The sequence below is a fragment of the Lycium barbarum genome, chromosome 8 (genome assembly GCF_019175385.1).
Source record: "Lycium barbarum isolate Lr01 chromosome 8, ASM1917538v2, whole genome shotgun sequence".
NCBI lineage: Eukaryota > Viridiplantae > Streptophyta > Magnoliopsida > Solanales > Solanaceae > Lycium > Lycium barbarum.
In genome coordinates this window covers 130,984,734-131,003,590 of record NC_083344.1, presented here as the reverse complement: position 1 = coordinate 131,003,590, position 18,857 = coordinate 130,984,734, and the positions used below count along the sequence as shown (strand labels likewise).

Genomic DNA, 18,857 nt, shown 5'->3' with positions numbered 1-18,857 from the left:
AGCTAAACGAGATGCATTTAAAGGGGAGAATACAATCAAAACCAGTTGGATCTCAGGCGAAATACAAAATACCACTGTATTTACACCAAAAAATGAAGAATACATTCAAATCCTTTAAAAAAAATACACTCTATCCTTTAAAAAAAATACACTCTATGTACCCTAAAAATGGAGAATACATTCAAATCTGGTATCTCCGGCGAAAATATAAAATGCACTTTAAATCTTAAATGGGACGGAACGACGGAGTTAGACTTGGTGAACGAGTTGAGGTGGGATCTCTGGTTGTGGATCTGAGCGGCGGGATGTGATGGAACGATTTGAGATCATTGAATCATAGCGTCGGACCTCCGATTGTGGATCTGATCAGTAGGATGTGGTGGATGCTTGTGGTTCGCGGAGCTTCGGTTGCTCGTCGGAAGAGAGCTCCGGCAGTCGTGTGAAGGAGAGGGAGAGGAAAGAAGTGTTATTATTGTGGTTCTTCGCTGGAGCTCCGGCAATGGGGCGGTAGCTGTTGTGTTAGTGAATAGGAAGGAGAGAGAAAGTTTTTTATGGTTCGAAGAAGATGAAAGATCTAAAATATGTGGTGAGGGAGAATAGAAAGAGGTATATGTATTTTGTTATAGCTACCAATGATAATGTAGAAAATTAATTTAGCTACTAAATATAAATAAATCAAAAGATAATTATTATCAATAATCGCCTCTTAAAAGAAGCTACACCAAGTAATTTTTCCGAAGCTTTTACCCAAACCATAGAATGGCCCACATACATCCAACTCAGAGACTGAAACCCACAAAACCCATATATAATGGCCCAGCTCATCCTACGGCCCAAATACTTCCAGTTCAATCTTAGTTGGCAGTTGGTACTTGGTGTCCCTTTGTTCTTGAAATTAGCCAAAATCAATTGTACATGGACATGAGTATGACCCTTTAATTCTCTAGGTTTTACTAAATGTTTGCTTTCTTGTGATCATCTTTTTAACTTAACCTAATGTAAAATGATCAAACGAAAGCTTTTTGTGCTTATGACAGCAGTTTGGTCTTAATATAATTCTTTGAAATAGTGCTCATTGACCACTTCTTAGTCCTGTCTTTGGAAAATAGCCATTGATATAAAGTTTTAAAATTTACAAGTGAAACTTTAAGACGTTATCATGGAGTTTCACATATGGATCTAAAACTTTATAACAATGACTATTTTTTAATTATATTTATAGGAACTCAAAAGTGATTATTTGTGAATTTTACCCCTGTGACTTAATTGTTCTAGTCTCAGCATTTTATGTAGCCTCTTGGAAGGTTCGAAGAGCTTAGCTACAACTACAAGTTAAGTTGGAAAACTAATTACTACATAGTCTGATCCATTTAATGATACAACCAATTTAATTCGAAACAGATCTAGTGTGGAAATTGTCTGCCTTCCTCTCCTTTATTACTTCACAGAATAAAACAAGTGCTACATATATAGTGGGACAAGACTATAATTGAGGTTCATTTCATTTTGACACTCACAAAAAAGACTATAATGGTAAATCGCGCCCCCCCCCCCCCCCCCCTCCCCCAAACCCCCTCGTTGTCTCAATATGTTAATTTGGTACATAGAGCCTGTTTGGATGGGCTTAAAAAAAGCAGCTTATAAGCTGAAAACAGCTTATAAGCCAAAAAAAAAAAAAGTTGGTGTAGTCCAACTTATGTTTTTGACTTATAAGCTGTTTTCAGCTTATAAGCTGCTTTAGATAAGTTAAGCCAAACAAACCCAATTAATTTTTTGGACTTATTTTAAGCACAAAATGGCTTTAAGCTGACCAACCAAACACTCAAAAAAACTGAAAACAGCTTATAGGCAACTTATAAGCCAATCCAAACGGGCTCATAAATACTATAGTCCAATTTCCTTCTTGTTGTTAGCTTGTATTATTTATGGTACATGAATCATTTTGTATCATTCTGATTCTCATTATCAAATAAGAATAAACCAAATTGGAAAATTGTTTACGCACGTAATTTGTTATTCCAACATATAATAATTGGTATAAACTATAAAGTTCAATATTACGTACTCAAACTCACTTCTTTTACAATAAGAAAGACTATAAATAAAAATTTTGATTTCTTTATTTGCATGATTTTGATTGATTGCACAAACAAAAACTATTACTACTACTAGTATATTGCTTGTTGTAAAAGAAGTATATTGCTTGTTGTAAGAGTTTGTCCTTGTTCCCTCTTCTTTTGAACTCATACACATTAATACACATAGTTTGTATATTTTAAAATTCTCCCCCTTCAGACCACCGACTATCAGAATCAACCCACCGCTCTCATTTTTGCTGTCCTATTTTGCTGATATTAAGACAACATTATTTCATTTTCTTCCTGTTATTTAGTTAAACTCAATGAAACAGTTGCTCAATATCTTTTATGTTCCCTAATTTGTTTTTCTTAAAATTGATTTTCAAGAACATCACCGAAAACAAATTCAAGTATCCAAAGTCACTTGCACCAATGGGCGTAGTTTAGGAGTCAATACTTAGTGGAAGAGAACCAATCAAGTCTCAGATTCAAATCTTTGCGTATACAAAAATACAGGACCTGTTTGCCATGAGAATTATTCATTTTTTGGCAATTTTTTCAATTTATTTCAAATCAATGTTTGGCCATGAAAATTTCAAATCTAACTTGAAGTTGGATTCGAAATTTAAAAAAACAGCTTATAACCTGTTTTTCAACCCCATCTTCAATTTTTTTAAATAAAGTGTTCTTTTCTCTTCTTGCAAAAGTTAACCAAACACAACTCTAACTTCATAAATTCCAAGTGAAAAAATATTTGAAAGCTATTGGCCAAACGCCTATTGGGTGATTTCTATTCATATGTTCAAGCTTAATGAACAGAGTTGACCGCGTGGGGGGAAATCGTAAAGGTCCCATGGAATTAATTAGGCTTAATGCATATGCAGCCTCCTGAACTTGTCCCTTTTTTTCATTTTAGCATATTAACTAAGCGTTGTTCCTATTGAACCCCTGAACTCGTCCTCAAGTGTGTCTATCAAACACAATCTGACTTACATAGTATTCTATCTTCAATGTAGCAATATGCTAATATATATTCTAATTTAATTATGCCATCTTTTAGCTAAGTTTAACAACAATTGAGAGGGAAAAAAAGAGTAAGCTTTTAATTAAGCTGACAGTGGAAGAGTAGAACCAGCAGAAACCAACACATTCATGACCTAAAGAATAGCTTACCTTCATTACCACAATTTAATTTTTGTTTCTAATAAAAATCAGATTTAGAGAGTTTAATAGACACACACTTAAGGATAAATTCAGGTATTCAATAAGAACAACACTTAGTTGAGGTATCAAAATAAAAAAAAAAAAAAAATTTAGAGGGCTGCATATGGTTAAGCCAATTAATTAAGACAAGCTCATGATTCGAACGCCCCAATTATAAATAAATAAAAAATCCAAACCTATTAGAATTTGGAGGATCTCCTCTTTTACTTTATACCTTTTTTTTTTCTCTTTTAAAAAAGTCCTCTACTTTTTCTTTTCCTTTTGGTTAATCATAGAGAACCGACATCTTTATAGACTTTAAAAGGTCTTTTCTTTTGGTCTTAAAAAAATGTGATCTTGATTAACAATAACACACTCCTCTAAACTCTTCATCCTAAATCTTTCCCATACATAGACACAGCTACAAAAAGCCAAAACAGAGTGCTCACATAAACCTATATAGCAAAGAAAACAAGCTCTCCACTGTGTGTCTGTGTGAGAAAAAATGGGATTTACAACAATGGGGTTCTTCTTCATTTTATTTCCAGATGATGATTCCACCATTATCACCAAAACCAAGCAAAAATCCAATCTTTCTTCATTAAAATCCATTAACACTTTACTCAAGCCTTCAAATTCCACTCATCTTTTTCCTAAAGCACAATTTATAATTTCCATTTGTGTTCTTTTAATCTTCATTACACTTCTCCTCTTCACAATATCCACTTTTGAACCATCAAAAATACAACTTTCTACTAATTCAGTACCACACAAATCAAAATCATCATCATTTCAACAACATGCATTGCAAAAAATGGGTTTTTTATACAGAAAAGGTACAAAATCTATGAATGATTTAATTATAGCTCATGTAAGTGAATCTGTCACGTTACAAGAACTCAAATTGTTTACAAGACTCATTTTAAGGTCCAAAATCACTTCAAAATCTGATCTTTTATTCATATTTCCATCAAAGTCCATTCCTTTTGACAACACCATTATTCAAGAAAACAACTCATTCTTGAAAATCCTTAGTAAATACAAAAAAACCAACTCAACATCCATTTTTGACCCGACCCATTTCTTGACGCGGCCCAAAAAAGCGAATGAAAGTGAAGAATCAATATGGGGTCGAAAAAAAATGAGCAATTTCAGTGAAGAAAATGATGATATTGAGTCAACTCGGTTGAGTTATGGCTCGGTTATCGGGTTTTATGCTGATGAACTTGACCCGGAAAATTCATTAAACGGGTTTATGGATCATGTTCCAATGAGTTTAAGAAGATGGGCTTGTTATACAATGTTATTGGGCCGGGTCAGAAGGAATTACAAGCATGTAATATTAGTTGATGTGAAGGAAATATTGTTACTAGGTGACCCACTGAGTCGAGTCAAGAATCTGAGTCAAGACTCGGTTATTATATCAACAGTAACTCAGTCGAACCATCGTAGAAAAAACGTCGAAAAAAATCATAGTAAAAAACAAGCAAATCCAGCGATTATTATGGGGGGATTAAGAGGGGTACGAAGATTATCGAATGCAATGTTAATCGAAATCGTTAGAGAATCGATGCAACGTAAGAAGAAGAACTCGGTTACTGAGTCGGTTTTGTTGAGTCAACTCGTTGGAAATGAGTTTATATTGAAGAATGTTGAGTTAATTTCGGGCGAGTCAATTGTTGAACTGAGTTCACTCACTGAGTTGGATAAAAAATCAGGTTCTTTAGTAATGTCATTATTGAAATATTCAATGGTTAGACGTGGAAATAGTAATGTGGATATTAGTTCTGTTTTTAAGAAGTATTTGTGTTCATTTCCTTTGGAATCTACAGCTTATAGTGATTGTTAGTATAGCTAAATTAAGTAGGAAAAAAGGGTAAATTATAGGATTATGTTTAATTTTCTGTTTAGGCATTTTATAATAGTACTTTGTAGTATTTGTTCAAAACAGAGTTTGCACAATTGTGTTATGTAATTTTCATGTTGATGAGATGATTATTCCATCATGATTTTTATGTAGCAAAGGTAATAAATGAAAGAATTGTTAGACAAATGATGCACGGAATAATGACGTAATAGTAAATGTTATATGGGTTGTTTGTGAAAAGTTATGTATGTCTGGAGGGGCGGAAGAGTTCATTTGAAATTAAGTGGAGGTCTCACAAGAATCAACGGATGAGTTGTGGTTAGGAGTATTTAAATCTAGAGCTAGCTAATTCTCCTCAAGATTTGTTAAGATACAACAATTGACTAGACATCTAAAGGCAGTACAATACTATTTGGATGTGAGCCACCACAACTATATCAAATCAAGGTAAACTTCGAATGGATATGACTTCAAAATAGCGCAGATCAAGGTTTGCTAGTAAGATAATGCGTTCACATATTGTAAATGATGAATCTCTTTGATGAATATAGCGCTAAGCAACGACACTATGCGTAACGACACCTGTAATACTGTAACTAGCATATTAAGTATCTTGCTTGAAGAATATGTTTACAGAAAGAAATTTAAAGCAATTGACAAGGGTCCGTAAAAATGGTGAAACTTGTGATTTAATTTGATGCTAAGTGATGAATCTTATCAGAGCATATGCCATCCTAACTTGTTTCAAAATTGATGAATTTATCAACGTTCTTAATGATAAATCATAAGTCACATTGCCGTATTGGAAAAATTCTGATTCCACAACCCCAGTGATACCAATGTCATTCTTAAAGGTGACAGCCAATCAGGTTGGTGTGTGTCAATTGATGATGAGCAATCAGTAGCAAAGTCAAACAAAAGGAGTATTACTTTATCGATTTTCATATTTGACAACTGTGACGGTCCAACTCCAAGGGAGAACTTTAATTTTCATAAATGTTTTCACTCTTTTGGTCTGCATTGATCATAATATTTACTACACAGTACACATATATCTTTTATTTTGATAATTTTTTTTACATAAACCTACAGGGGCATCACGCACCAATTAAGGATTTAACTATTCACATGTACCTAATATAAATACCAGCCATTATATATGAGCTATAGCTGTTTGCCTGTTTCTATATTACAATTCAATGAAAAGTGAAAGTGAAAAAGAGAGACATATCTCACACACACATTATGAAAACAAACTCTGTTTTAAGTCAAATCCTTCACTTTGCAGGCTTGGGACTAAAAGAATAGTAGGGATAACATTCATCTAGTTTGTCTTTGGTTACAAGTTAACCATTGAATGCCATTGAAGTGACTAATTATTGAAAATTAGGAGGATTTAAAAATAAAGAAATTGTTGGAGTGATCATGGGACAAATTTGCTTGTGTACTATTCGAAATTAATCAGTTTTGTCCTCGGTTAAATTCTTGATCTAGTATTACTCTCATTATTAAGAAACAGTGTCGCGTTTGTCCTTGAAAAGTTCCAACATTAGGATGCTTTTAAACTATTATCAGAAGTAAATTTGGACTTCTAATGATGAATTTGGACACGTAGATTGTACTTATTTTATACTGGAACTCCATTAATGACAATAACAAATACGAGATAGCTTACTAACGACAATACTATATATGGACCGGAAGTGTAATCGGACAAATTTTTAGCAATTTCAAATTACATATAAGCAAATTAATTTGGACATTTTCCTCAGAATATAACACAAAAGCAAAAGCAAGAATACTAACTACTAGTATTTAATTGGAACCATCATGTGATACTTATCAAATTTCCACCGCGTGTTTCAGCCCCTTTTGACAAACTCCATAAAAGCAGCAGTGATATGAGGGATGAGGAAAGTAACGTGATCATTTCATTCTTGTGCATTTCATTTCATCATATAATTAACTTATTCTTGCCAGCTTTTTTCCAGCCAGCCAAGCATGCAAGTGTCGTTTGACATTTAAGAATCGAGTAAGGGAAGTAAAGGGGAAAAAAAAGAAAGGATACTATGCCTTAGGGTCCGCAGACTAAATTATCACGGTATTTTAATTTTGGAATTATAGTCCGGGACTAATTTATCGTATATGAAAGGTGAGATAAAATAATCCCAATTATGATGAAATAAGGTGAGATATCCCAGGATTAGTTTTGGGCTTCATTTTATACACTATTTGATACAAGGTATAAATTTATTATCCCAAGATAAATTTATACCTTGTACTAAACATAGTATAAAATTAATACCAAACTTAATCCTAGAATATCCCATCTTATCCGCATACCAAAAACGACCCCTTCGAGGATTACTAATAAAGTGTCAAAATTTTTTATGGTATGACTTCATGCACGAAAATTAAAGTGTAATATTAACCTTACAAACAATAATAATAATCTCAATGCAAGCTAGATGCTCTATTTTCTTGTTACGTATTCCGTCGCACAGTTTCTACAATAAAAACACAAATACACACACCTAGGGGCAATGCCAAAGTTCTGGCTGCAAAATTGAGTAATTTTGACCAAAATCTTATATTTGAGTTAAAAGTTCACTTAATACGTGCAAAAAAATTATTTGTGATTCATAAATTACAAGTCTGAATCGGCCTTTGCACAAAAGAAATTTCAAATATTGAGTTTTGGGTATAATATATGTTTTTTTTGAATTTTTTAAAAAGTTCTTTCAATGCCAAAAGAGAGGGAGAAAACAATTAAAATCCAACAGGGGGTTAATACATATGAGAAAATCGGACCATAGTTTACGTACTATTGCTGATTTGCTGATCTCCTTGCTATTAATATACTAATATAGATTGACACAGTAGATACTTCAACCCTTGATGGTTGACCTTTCCTTGAACGATCTGAATACTTTATTTTTTAAGTTCAGATGTTGAGATGCGCAAAAGGATAATCCATTTATACGCAAACTATTTTTATATTACATCTTATTACTTATTGATTAAGTTGATGCGCATATATATGTATCTTCCCCTTTGTTTACGTTCTGGAAAATTAAATAGTACCGTGCTATTTCATAGTATTATTCAGAGCTTGGCCAAACAATGTCATGTTTTTTAAAATTACAAATAGTTGACCACTCTTTGTTAATAGCAGTAGAACATTAATGACTGGCAAATCTTAACACTGATCATGGCACACCAATCTATAGATCTCTTTACAATATTCAAATGGATCCGACTCCATATCCATTTTTTTTTTCAAATTTGCCAACTATGGGGCTTTTGAAAGTAAATTTTTACTCACACCGGATTATTATACCAAATTATATAAATTTATTATAGTGAAGCGATTTAATTAGGTGAGAATTCATATTAATTAACATGATTAAGTACTAGTAAAAGTTTACGTGCAAATAGTACATGTCATGTATCTATTAGCTTTAGTGTAAACACCAATGCAAGCAAGTGTTTACCGTGTTTTTTAATTTTGAGGCATTTTTTTTGGATTTCAAGCCAACTACTCCTTTGTCCCAATTTATGTGTATCTGACTGGAAACAAAGTTTAAGAAAGAAAAAAAAAACTATTGAAACTTGTATATAAAACAAGCTTCTACGGACATTTGCAAATGGCCTTTGACACATTAGGGCCAAACACTCAATTAACTTGCAAAAGCTTTCAAGTATCAACTCAGTTACAATAAATTTAAAGAATGCATTACACCCTTTAGTTAACAAACAAATGATTGGAAAAAATGAGATACATATTTAGTAAATCAAAGAATAAAAATGAGATACATATTTAGTAAATCAAAGAATTAGTCTGAGCACTGACTTTTAACTACAAACAGGGAATATCACTCTCTGCACAGGGATCAAGAAAGCAAAACTACTACAAAAAATTATGGTGATTGTGTGAAGCATTGAGCAAAAAGCTATATATATGTGTAAATTCAGGCAACATGTACCTAGAAGTAGGTTGCTCTGGCGAGAAATCGTGTGAAAAAATGTTGTTGTAAGCATTCAGAGAGAATTGAGATTGGCTTAGTCGGATCTTGCCGGGTGATTGCCTAGCAGAATTAATTTGAGAAAAGGAGAGTGTGATTACTAGTTCAGGTACTAAAAGAGATCAACCTTCTTTTTGTGCACATCTTGCTTCCATTTAGGCATCTTGTAGAATGCTTCTCTTGTCATTCCCAGCACAGATTCAAATTCCTCGTCTGAAAGATAAGCCTGAAAGTTTTATCATTGGCGATGAGAAAAAAGAACATATATTCATCCGAATATAAGAAATGTGAACAATACTTGAGCCACGAACCTCTCTCCGTTTAGTATCAATGCCAGTGGCAGGATTCTCAGATTTAGCCTTCAGCTGCTCATAACTGAATACCTCTTCTGGTGGTTTCAGTTCCGAGTTCTCCTCATTAGTCTCTGCAGGCTCAACTGCCTCGCTCTCTTCTGAAGGTTCTTCTAATTCTTTAAACTGAGCATTCTTTGCTCCACCTGAAAAAACATCAAAGGGCGTAACGTGAAGCCATCAACGCCAAGTTGAGAATATGTTGATTTCACTTCTAATGCCGTCGTGTGAATAAATGTTGATTTCCCTTTCCGGTATCCATTAAGTAAATATTAACTGAAAGCTAAGATATCAAATCTTATGCTAACACTTCAAGAACAATAAACATACTACATTATTGACAGGCGCAAAACATAATAGCATAAGATTTTCTGTATGTCTGAAATAAAAAGTGAAGAGTAAAACGTTTCCTAGAGCCCGTTTGGATGGGCTTAAAAAAAGCAGCTTATAAGCTGGAAACAACTTATAAGCAAAAAAAAAAATAAGTTGAGGTAGGCCAACTTATTTTTTTGGGCTTATAAGCTGCTTTAGATAAATTTAGCCAAACGGGCTCAATTAATTTTTTTGGCTTATTTTAAGCACAAAATGACTTTAAGCTGGCTAGCCAAACACTTAAAAAAGCTGAAAACAACTTATAAGAAACTTACAAGCTAATCCAAACGGGCTCCTACTACATATAGGATTTGTTGATGAACATAGGAGTTCATGAGACAATAGCGGAAAGGGAAGAGAATGGACCTAGAAATGCCAAAACATAATATGCCAGTAAAATTTTGTACCAGGGGGGCTAATTGATGGACTTCTACTTGATTGGAGAGAAGATCCACGCGAACTTGACTGCTTCATTTCGGCTGTAAGAACAGTAGACAATGCAGCTACTGCAGCTGCTCTTTGTGAACTCTGACTTGCTCCTGGAGGCTTTGGCACAGAACTAGTTTTTGCAGCAGATGACGAATTAAATGCGGAGTTTAAAGCAGCTAAAGCTGAGGCTCTTTGGGTTGGCCCATCTTGATTTGTCCTTTGATTCTGAAATATAGAATAGAAGGTCTATAGCACGTCTAAGGAAACTTTTTGAATACTTAAAGTCCTGTTTATGAAATTCAGTTGATAATACGAAAAGCAACTGTCAATCAATTAATACATGACATGGAAAACAATTAGTATCATTCTTGTGCATTTTCTTTCGCAAGTAAAATTGTTCTCAGTTGCAAAATCTAGAAGTTAATTACTAAAAACTTAATCATATTATTTAATCTTTTACAAGCATTAATGGTTTCTAAGAAGTGATATATTATTATGAAACTATGGAATGCGATAGGCTAGCTAATTGAAAAGGGAATTAGTTTTCTTGAAGAGGTTTCTTGTTTAGCCAGCTTAATTTGGAAGTAAGAATAATCAAATAAAAACCTGGGCTCATTTGGTACGAGGGATAAGGATAAATAATCCCGGGATTACATTGGAGATGAGTTTATCCCATGTTTGGTTGAGATAAATTCGCAGTATAACTAATCTCGGGATTAGTTATCCCGAGATTGTAATGTTATTTTATCCCTGTTGGAGGGTGGAATAACTAATTCCGGGTTAAGTTATCCGGGAATAACTTGTTTTCAACCAACCCGTAGATTTGGTTCATGAAACAAATAACTAATTGTGTGATTCATGGAACTTAGATAATTTGAGATTATAGTAATGCAAAAAATCCCCGAAAAAGCATAAAAAAATTATACATAAAGAAAGATTTACCGTTGAAGCATGACCAAATCCAAAGAGTATCATAACCTTCTTTTGGAATGAGTTTCCATGTGCCTGGTTAAACAGGTAAGTCAGAGTGAAGATGGTACAGAAGTGGAGAAAATATCATCGAGATAATTGAATAGTTTGCCTTCAAAGCAAATTGTAATACCATAATAATCTAGAACCAAGAACTAGGAAATTTTCCTTATTCCATGTGACTCAAAACATTTACAGAAGGGGTTCTCTCCTATGTGGTTAACCACCAAGTTCAGCAAAAAATCTCTCTTTTCTTTCTCTTTTTACACATGATATTAGAAATTACAATATGATAGAGACATAAATAGCCTCCAACTACCAGTTGACAGCCTTATTTCAAGTTTTTTTTTTTCCCCATCTTTTCATAGTTTTGTAGTTCATGCTTCTTTCAAGTGATCCTTACTACTAACAAATTACAAAAAGGGAAAGATAAGAAGGAAAGAATTTTCTGCATCATGTTAGATATCAATACAAATTGAATTTTTCCATCAAACCCTACTACTGTGTAAGCATCAGCCTATTTTACCATTACTCCATCCATGAGGGTGTGATATTAGACGTAATATTTCTCTTTCATTTCCCATATCGTAGCAGCATAAGCAATTTAAATCATAACTTATGAACTTTCAAGTGTCACCTTCTCAATCTGAACTCCATGAAAAAGTTGCTGAAACGACTAATGAGTTTCACTTACTATTGTTTTGGTATGTCTCTAGTGTTTTGTAGTTTCTATTAGCTCTTGAATCTCCCAGCCATAATTTTTTTTAAGAAGGATGACAAAGGCAAATTTTCTATTCATTTTAGATCTCGTCTGCAAGTTCCATGCCAAAATTAAAACCAGAAAATTCTCATAACAATAGAGAGAGGGACATAACTTTAGTATAACTTTGGTCACTTACGGTAGCTTTTATAGGATCCCATGAGAAAAAACTTGTAAAGAAGCATGGCTCATTTCCTTCTGTGACTTTATACAATGGAACATCAGAGGATAACCCTTCCAAAGATGCAGCCAAATCTACATATTTCTGTGATCAACTTCTTCGGTTACTTGAGCATAAATGAAAATGGACAAGCACTTTCAAGATATGAGATACATAGGACACTAAGTATTACCTGTCCAATTTCAAAAGCACTTTGCTTTTCTTTGGAGTCTGCTGATTGACCAACCCAAACAAAAACTTCAGCAAGCGTGTCTAGAACCATGACATCCTCAGTCAACAAATCATCTTGAGAAAAATTGTAGATTTCTTCAACCTGTCATTTAAATAGAAAGTATTAACCTATTTCCTAAACAAACAGAAATTGAAAGGTTTAACTCAATTCTCTGGCATATTACCTCAAATTTTCCTGGACATCCACGAGTTAGCATGAAATCATTTCAGCAAGAGAGTTAGCAGAAAAAAATTTCCTCATGAACAAAAATCTGCAAATTAAAGGATGAGGGATGAACCTTTGTTAACAGAACATGAGAACAAGTGAGGTTCCCTGGTGACTTCAGGAGCTAATTTACTGCTGGTATAATCTTTTTTTTCTCCAAGACCATTCCAAAAATTTGAGCTCTCCGTTCCTTCCTTGGTATGTTTTACAGTCACTCCTGGCTGATTTCGTGAATAAAACAAACTCAAAAGAATTAACAGCATAAACAAGGACAAACACAGTTAGTTGGAGATATTCTTTTCACAATTTTACCAAATATGATAATGTGCATGTGATACCTCCAATAACCGCCTATTAAAGAAATCAATAAGAGCAACCTGTTTTCGTATGCTATAGGCTAGAAAACCATATATATCTTACTTACTAGGTTCTATTCTTAGCACAATATGGAAAGAAAATTAGGGGCTTTTTCTTAAAAAAGTCGTACTATGTAAAATCGTTCTTCTAATTGTATTTGGTATCTGAAGAGATTTCATAGATTAAAGTTCTCTAAGACTTCATATATGTGTCCAAGTGAAATTATGAGCACCTAGTACTAATCTACTTAAAATGATCAAGCCCTTCTACTTGGAAAGACAACAATGACAAAGAAAAACGTTTTCCTATTTAAAGACAAGGCTCACCTTCAAGAATTCCACAACCTTTGCTGCTAACTGCTGTTGCTCTTGGGTACTCTGCTTTCCATGCCAAATGAATACCGAAGAGCTAGATTGCAGAAGAAGACACTCATAGGTGTTCAGTGAACTTGCCGCCTACCAGGGTTCAGAAACAGGGAATAAATTTAGAAATCCAGGTTTTAAAATTTTATTTTGGCAAGTTTACAACACAGTTCATAGTAGGTTAAACAACAATATAAACTTTGTCGTGACAGTAGAGAGTCCTTGTCTAAGGCAATATGGGAATTGGAAACTATGCACAAGAACAAAGTTAACATAAATTTTCAATGAAAAATGTAGCATTTTCATTTTCTATTGGACTGTTTTTTAGATCACTAAAATCTCACTCTCAATGAGTATGCATTAGCATGAAAATAAGGACAGCTTCAACATATATCAAAATAAATCCTAAAGTACCTCCCTGGACAGATGTTTACGTAATCCAAGAAAACAACTTTCTGATATATGGAGACTCTATCCAGAAAAGGTATTTGTTTGGCAAGAAATATTCAATCAACATAGAACGCAAGCTACTTATCTATCTAGACATAGTTTGAGAACATGTCCAAGTGACGACAAGAAGGGTCTGACAAAGTAGCTTCTACAGCAAGAGTAAATAGGGATACATAGTGCGGAGCAAGAACAAGATTATCAGCGATAGACCGCTTAATAGCCCAAAAAGGAAAAACTTTAAGGGTCAATAAGCATACAACATCGACTTGAACTGCTTTCTTGTTATGAGCAGAAGTTCCAGATATCCTTATAAGGGCAACAGTATCAGAAGCATAGGTTTCATCATTCAAGTCATTGTCTGCAATATAACTTTTATAGCCAGAGCTTAATCCACCCTGAAAAAAAAAAAGGAAGAAACCTGTCATGGTTATTCTATTCTATATGTTAAAATGACATCAATAGCCTCTATCATGATATATTGAGAGGTACCTTAAGAACCAGCATGGGCTGGAATATTGCAACAAATTGTGGTGGTTCTTTCCCTTGGTATACCCGACCCTGGACAACGTAAATGTCACATTATAAAACCTCATTTTGAGTTTTTGACCGGAAAAGAGTAAGAGAAAGAAGTAATACCAGCACAGGTCTCCCTTTAAGTGAATTGCACATTGTGCTGGCCAATTGTGCAGCCATCTCTTGATCCTCCTGAATCCAAACAATGATTTAATTCATGGACTGAACAATAATTAGAGTGTATTCCTTGTCACTATTTCAATGCAATGACAGAAAATTCTATAAATATGTATTTCACCCTTATATGCAAGGACATCCGTACCTCGATGCTATCCTTTCCAATCCACCAGCATAAGTAATAATCTTCTTTCCTTTCATGAGAATGGTATGTGTAGAGAACCATGTAGCAATCTCCGCTGTAGAATTTACCAATGTCTTCTTTGGGTATCAGAGTCTTTGCACTGCCATCGATGCGCCAAACCTAACAAATTATACATTTTCAGTGAAGAATGAGCTGGCTAAATCAGCAGATAAATTATTATGACATGGAAAACATTCTGATGATCAGACCTCTATCTTTCCACCTCCTTCAAGCAAAGGGGGAACTTCCTCATGGACAGAAGTACTTTTGTTTGCAGTTTTGACGGCAGCACCTTGTTGCTTCACCAAAGCTGAAAGGATGCAACATGGAGAAAGTTAAAAATAATTCAAACCAGCCATGCACAAATTCTTCACAAGCTTGTAATAAATCTACCTGCTACTTTTCCTCGTCCGTCCTCGGGGGCGGGTGTTGATCCTGATGGCCAAGAGTCGAAATTGGACTTAAAAGAATGTGTCTCATACCCTTGAACAAGCCGGGTTATACGCGTTGACTTAGGTCTATTTTGATTGGCAAGGTATTCCTGGGAGTTATTAAGTCACTAAGATATGAGAAATTATACCACACAAGAACACAAACGAACTGCTAATATTCTACCTCTGCTGCTTTAATGGTACTTTTCCTCTCCTCTAGTTGGGTATGACGGCCTACCCAAGTGAAAACCTCAGAACCACAATCCAAAATATAGCATTTATCATTTTCCAGGATGGATTTTGTAAGTTCACCATCCAAAGGACTGACCTGGCCATCAATAATGCTGCAAAAGAGGAAATAATTCAACTTTAGCACCTACAACAGCAAATGGTTGACATACAAGATCAGTAACAAGTTTCAACCCCAAGTGCTAAAAATGAGAAGAAGATCAACATAAACTGAATTAACGTAAAGGAGTATAATAAGTTAATAACTCTTCACTTTTTATTTATATTTTTTTTTACAGGTATATAGCTGCTTTCCCCAGACCCCACGATGTGGGATTTCACTGGGTTGTTATTGTTGTTGTACAAGTATATAGCTGCTTTACTAATTTCAGCATAATTACAAAGTTAAAGGATTCAACATTACCTATAAAGTTTAGCAGTAGTTCTCTCAGGAATAATATCATCTTCGGTAGCAACCTTTTTGCTAATTGGAGCAAAGCCACCAAAGAGAACCCAAAAAGTTCCAGAATCTGACTCAGCTTGTAGATTCCCATCATCTGGGGCATGCAATAGAGTCATATTTTTGGAAGCATCAAAAGAGTGAGTTACTTCAATAAATATCACATATCACATGATAGAGTACATAACAATTCCGTCCAAAGAATTATTTACATGGATGATAACATCAATTTAGATATATCTTCTTCTAATTACGTAAGATTCAGTTTAAAATAGCGTGTCTCCTGTTTAATTAATCAAAGCTATTGCCCAAGTGCAAGTAATTCTGTTCAATATATAAGTTCTCACATAACTCCCCCACAGAAATATGCAGTTATTGTCAAATGTCCTCTTTCCCCGTTATAGTTGAACAAATATCTCCTATATTTTTACATCAATTGGGTGTCACAAGATACATACAAATCCATGGAATTTTTTGTTTCATGAATCTTACATATCCATGGAATGATTAAACATGGTATTGATCGATGTCGGAAAATCATACTCCTATTACTCTCAGATGTCAAAGTAGTATAGACCCTAGTTTTCAGGTACTATATGACTGATAACAGGAACAGCAAAAATAGATGAATTGTACACTTCTTGTATTTTACGCTGTGGCCTTGCACACTTTTCGTATTTTACTCTGTGGCTTCGGCTTACCAATAATTGCAACATCACACACCCCGTCATGATACTTCTCCTTCAATAACTGAATAACTTCTAATGCTTTGGCCCTCTCCTGGATATTGGAATTTGCACCATTAAACTGATATACTTTGTCTTCAGTGTCTAGAATGAACACATCATCATGATTTAGTGATGACCGAGCAAAAGGGACCTGAAAAAAAATCTAAGATCAATATTATCTTCAATCACAGCTGAAGAAGATACGTAGTCCCAAATGAGCTCATGTAGTAAGTTTTTTATGCTCCTCTACCTGCTTCATCCTGACAACTCGTTTACCCTTGCAGATATACAACCTCGTTTCAAATACTTCCTCCTCCGGTTTCTTGAATCCAGATGAAACACCTCCTTCTAATGGTATGATGCATGGCTTAAAGTATGACAAGAACTTGTCTGACTCATGACCTTGGATTTCCCTATGCTGTACAGCTCGCCCTCCAAGAATTGCATCAAGCTCAACTGTTTTGATAGCTGCAGTTCCTGCTTCATCCTAGCACAGTACCCAAACTTCTAGAAAATGAAAAAGGGGACAATATGGTTGAGCTGCTGCTAAGATTACTAAATGATTCATACCTGACTAGTGTCTTTTCCAAGCCAGAAGTGTATATCATGCCAATAAGCGCCTCCTCTGCCAGAAGTTGTCTGCAATTATAGGCGGACATAAGATAGAAGCAGAATTGTAGTCAAAACACTTGAAAGAAATTCAACGAGCAAAGAACTTTTCTCCCAACATGTACCTGCAAGATGATGTATGAATCACCTGAGTAGAATTTACCATGTTCAGATTTTGGCACAGGAACTGGTTGGAAGTTCTCAATTCTCCAAATTTCGGTCCCTCTAAATAGAGTTAAGTTAAATTTTATGAAATTTCATTGCCAAGTTCTGGACAGAAACATTTAACATGGAAACAAAAAACATACTAACATGATAAAAATTTACTGGTTTATACTCATTTCAACTTCCTTTCATTTAATCATTCAGTGGCATGAAGTCATGAAATATCAAAATAATAGATTTTCCGGAACCAAGGATACGGTTTTTGGCCTGCACACTGAAATGCAGGTTCCAAATCTTTCACAGAAATAGACATTGCGCAAGATCTTTCCTGTTACGGCTTCTTTCAGAAAAGAAAAGAGAACTGGAATGTTGAAGTTCCAAACTTCAGCTCAAACTTCCAAACAAAGCAACTGCACAGACAAAAGAAACATGAGAAAGTGTGGCATTAAGTACAGAAAATTATTCCATTAAGAAATGTGCAACAAATTATGGACTTCATTAACATATGCATAAGTTACACATTGCGAAAAAATAACTAGTCAATCTTCACAGAGAATTTTTTTTTTGACATCATAATTAGTACTCCCGCCGTCCCAATTTAAGCGTCTTGCTTTCCTTTTTAGCATGTCTTTAACAAGTTGACAATTCAAACATCTTACATGGCAAGTTTAAAACTAGAAAATTGAAAGGACATTTTAGTATATTACACACATCTTTAATTTATGACCACAAGAATCAAAACTTGTATTCATTAAAATTTGTACTCAGTCAAACTAAGATACTTAAATTGGGAGGGAGCAAGTGGTATGCAATTTAAGAGCTTGTTTTAACTGGTAGTTTATAAGTGACATTTTGCTTCATTTCCTGGTGATGTTGATTAAAATATTCAACAATCATTTGTAATACATGACAACTTTCTGAAACCAATCCTCAGTATGTTTTTGGGTAACTGTGACAGCATGTTACATATTCTAATTTGACAAGGTGTATGACAGGGAATGATACATTATTTTGATGGTATTTTTGGGTATTTAGAGTTGACAAAAAATATCAAAGTGTTAATTTCAGCAAGTAGTTACATGAAATACTCCAAACAGTTAAAAGTATTTGTAAATCCGTTCTATCCCATTTCTAGAAGGAAATTATTTTCAGCAATTAACGCTAAGTTTTCCTTCATACAAACAACATAATCAAAATGTAGAAATTAATTTCACATTCGACCAACAAGAGATCCATACGTAAACAATCACCAAACATAATTGATGAAACCTGATCAACACACCTCCTTGTGATCTTTAAGTAAAATTTCCTATAAGAAGACGAGAATTTCGGCCATTTTCTTCCTCTTTCGTAACTTTTCGAGCTCTTTCAGATTTGACTTAAAAAGATTAAATAATTTTTCAGCATATAGTTTAGACGAAATAAGATTATGATGATGATGATGATGATGATGATGATATAATGTACATATAATTTTTAGGCATACAGATTAGAGAGAGAAATAATGATAGTGGCGATTATGA

General features: G+C 34.2%; 2 protein-coding genes across 2 annotated transcripts; one reads left to right on the top strand and one right to left on the bottom strand.

Moving 5' to 3' along the window:
* The first annotated feature begins 3,523 nt into the window (after positions 1–3,523).
* On the top strand, positions 3,524–5,334 carry LOC132607472 (uncharacterized). The gene has a single exon (XM_060321447.1). The coding sequence runs from the start codon at positions 3,787–3,789 to the stop codon at positions 5,128–5,130; it is 1,344 nt and encodes a 447-aa protein (XP_060177430.1). The 5' UTR covers positions 3,524–3,786; the 3' UTR covers positions 5,131–5,334.
* Positions 5,335–8,933: 3,599 nt separating this feature from the next.
* On the bottom strand, positions 8,934–17,776 carry LOC132605499 (villin-2-like). Its single transcript, XM_060318632.1, has 22 exons — positions 17,592–17,776; positions 17,295–17,394; positions 17,131–17,199; positions 16,811–17,047; positions 16,534–16,711; positions 15,797–15,929; positions 15,329–15,488; positions 15,107–15,254; positions 14,923–15,023; positions 14,675–14,833; positions 14,476–14,544; positions 14,329–14,397; positions 14,097–14,234; positions 13,354–13,482; positions 12,744–12,891; positions 12,630–12,640; positions 12,407–12,547; positions 12,193–12,318; positions 11,267–11,329; positions 10,303–10,549; positions 9,485–9,669; positions 8,934–9,399 (listed from the first exon to the last, which is right to left on the bottom strand). Exons 1-22 carry the CDS (start codon positions 17,645–17,647, stop codon positions 9,286–9,288), a joined length of 2,781 nt encoding a protein of 926 aa, XP_060174615.1. The 5' UTR covers positions 17,648–17,776; the 3' UTR covers positions 8,934–9,285.
* Between the last annotated feature and the right edge of the window lie 1,081 nt (positions 17,777–18,857).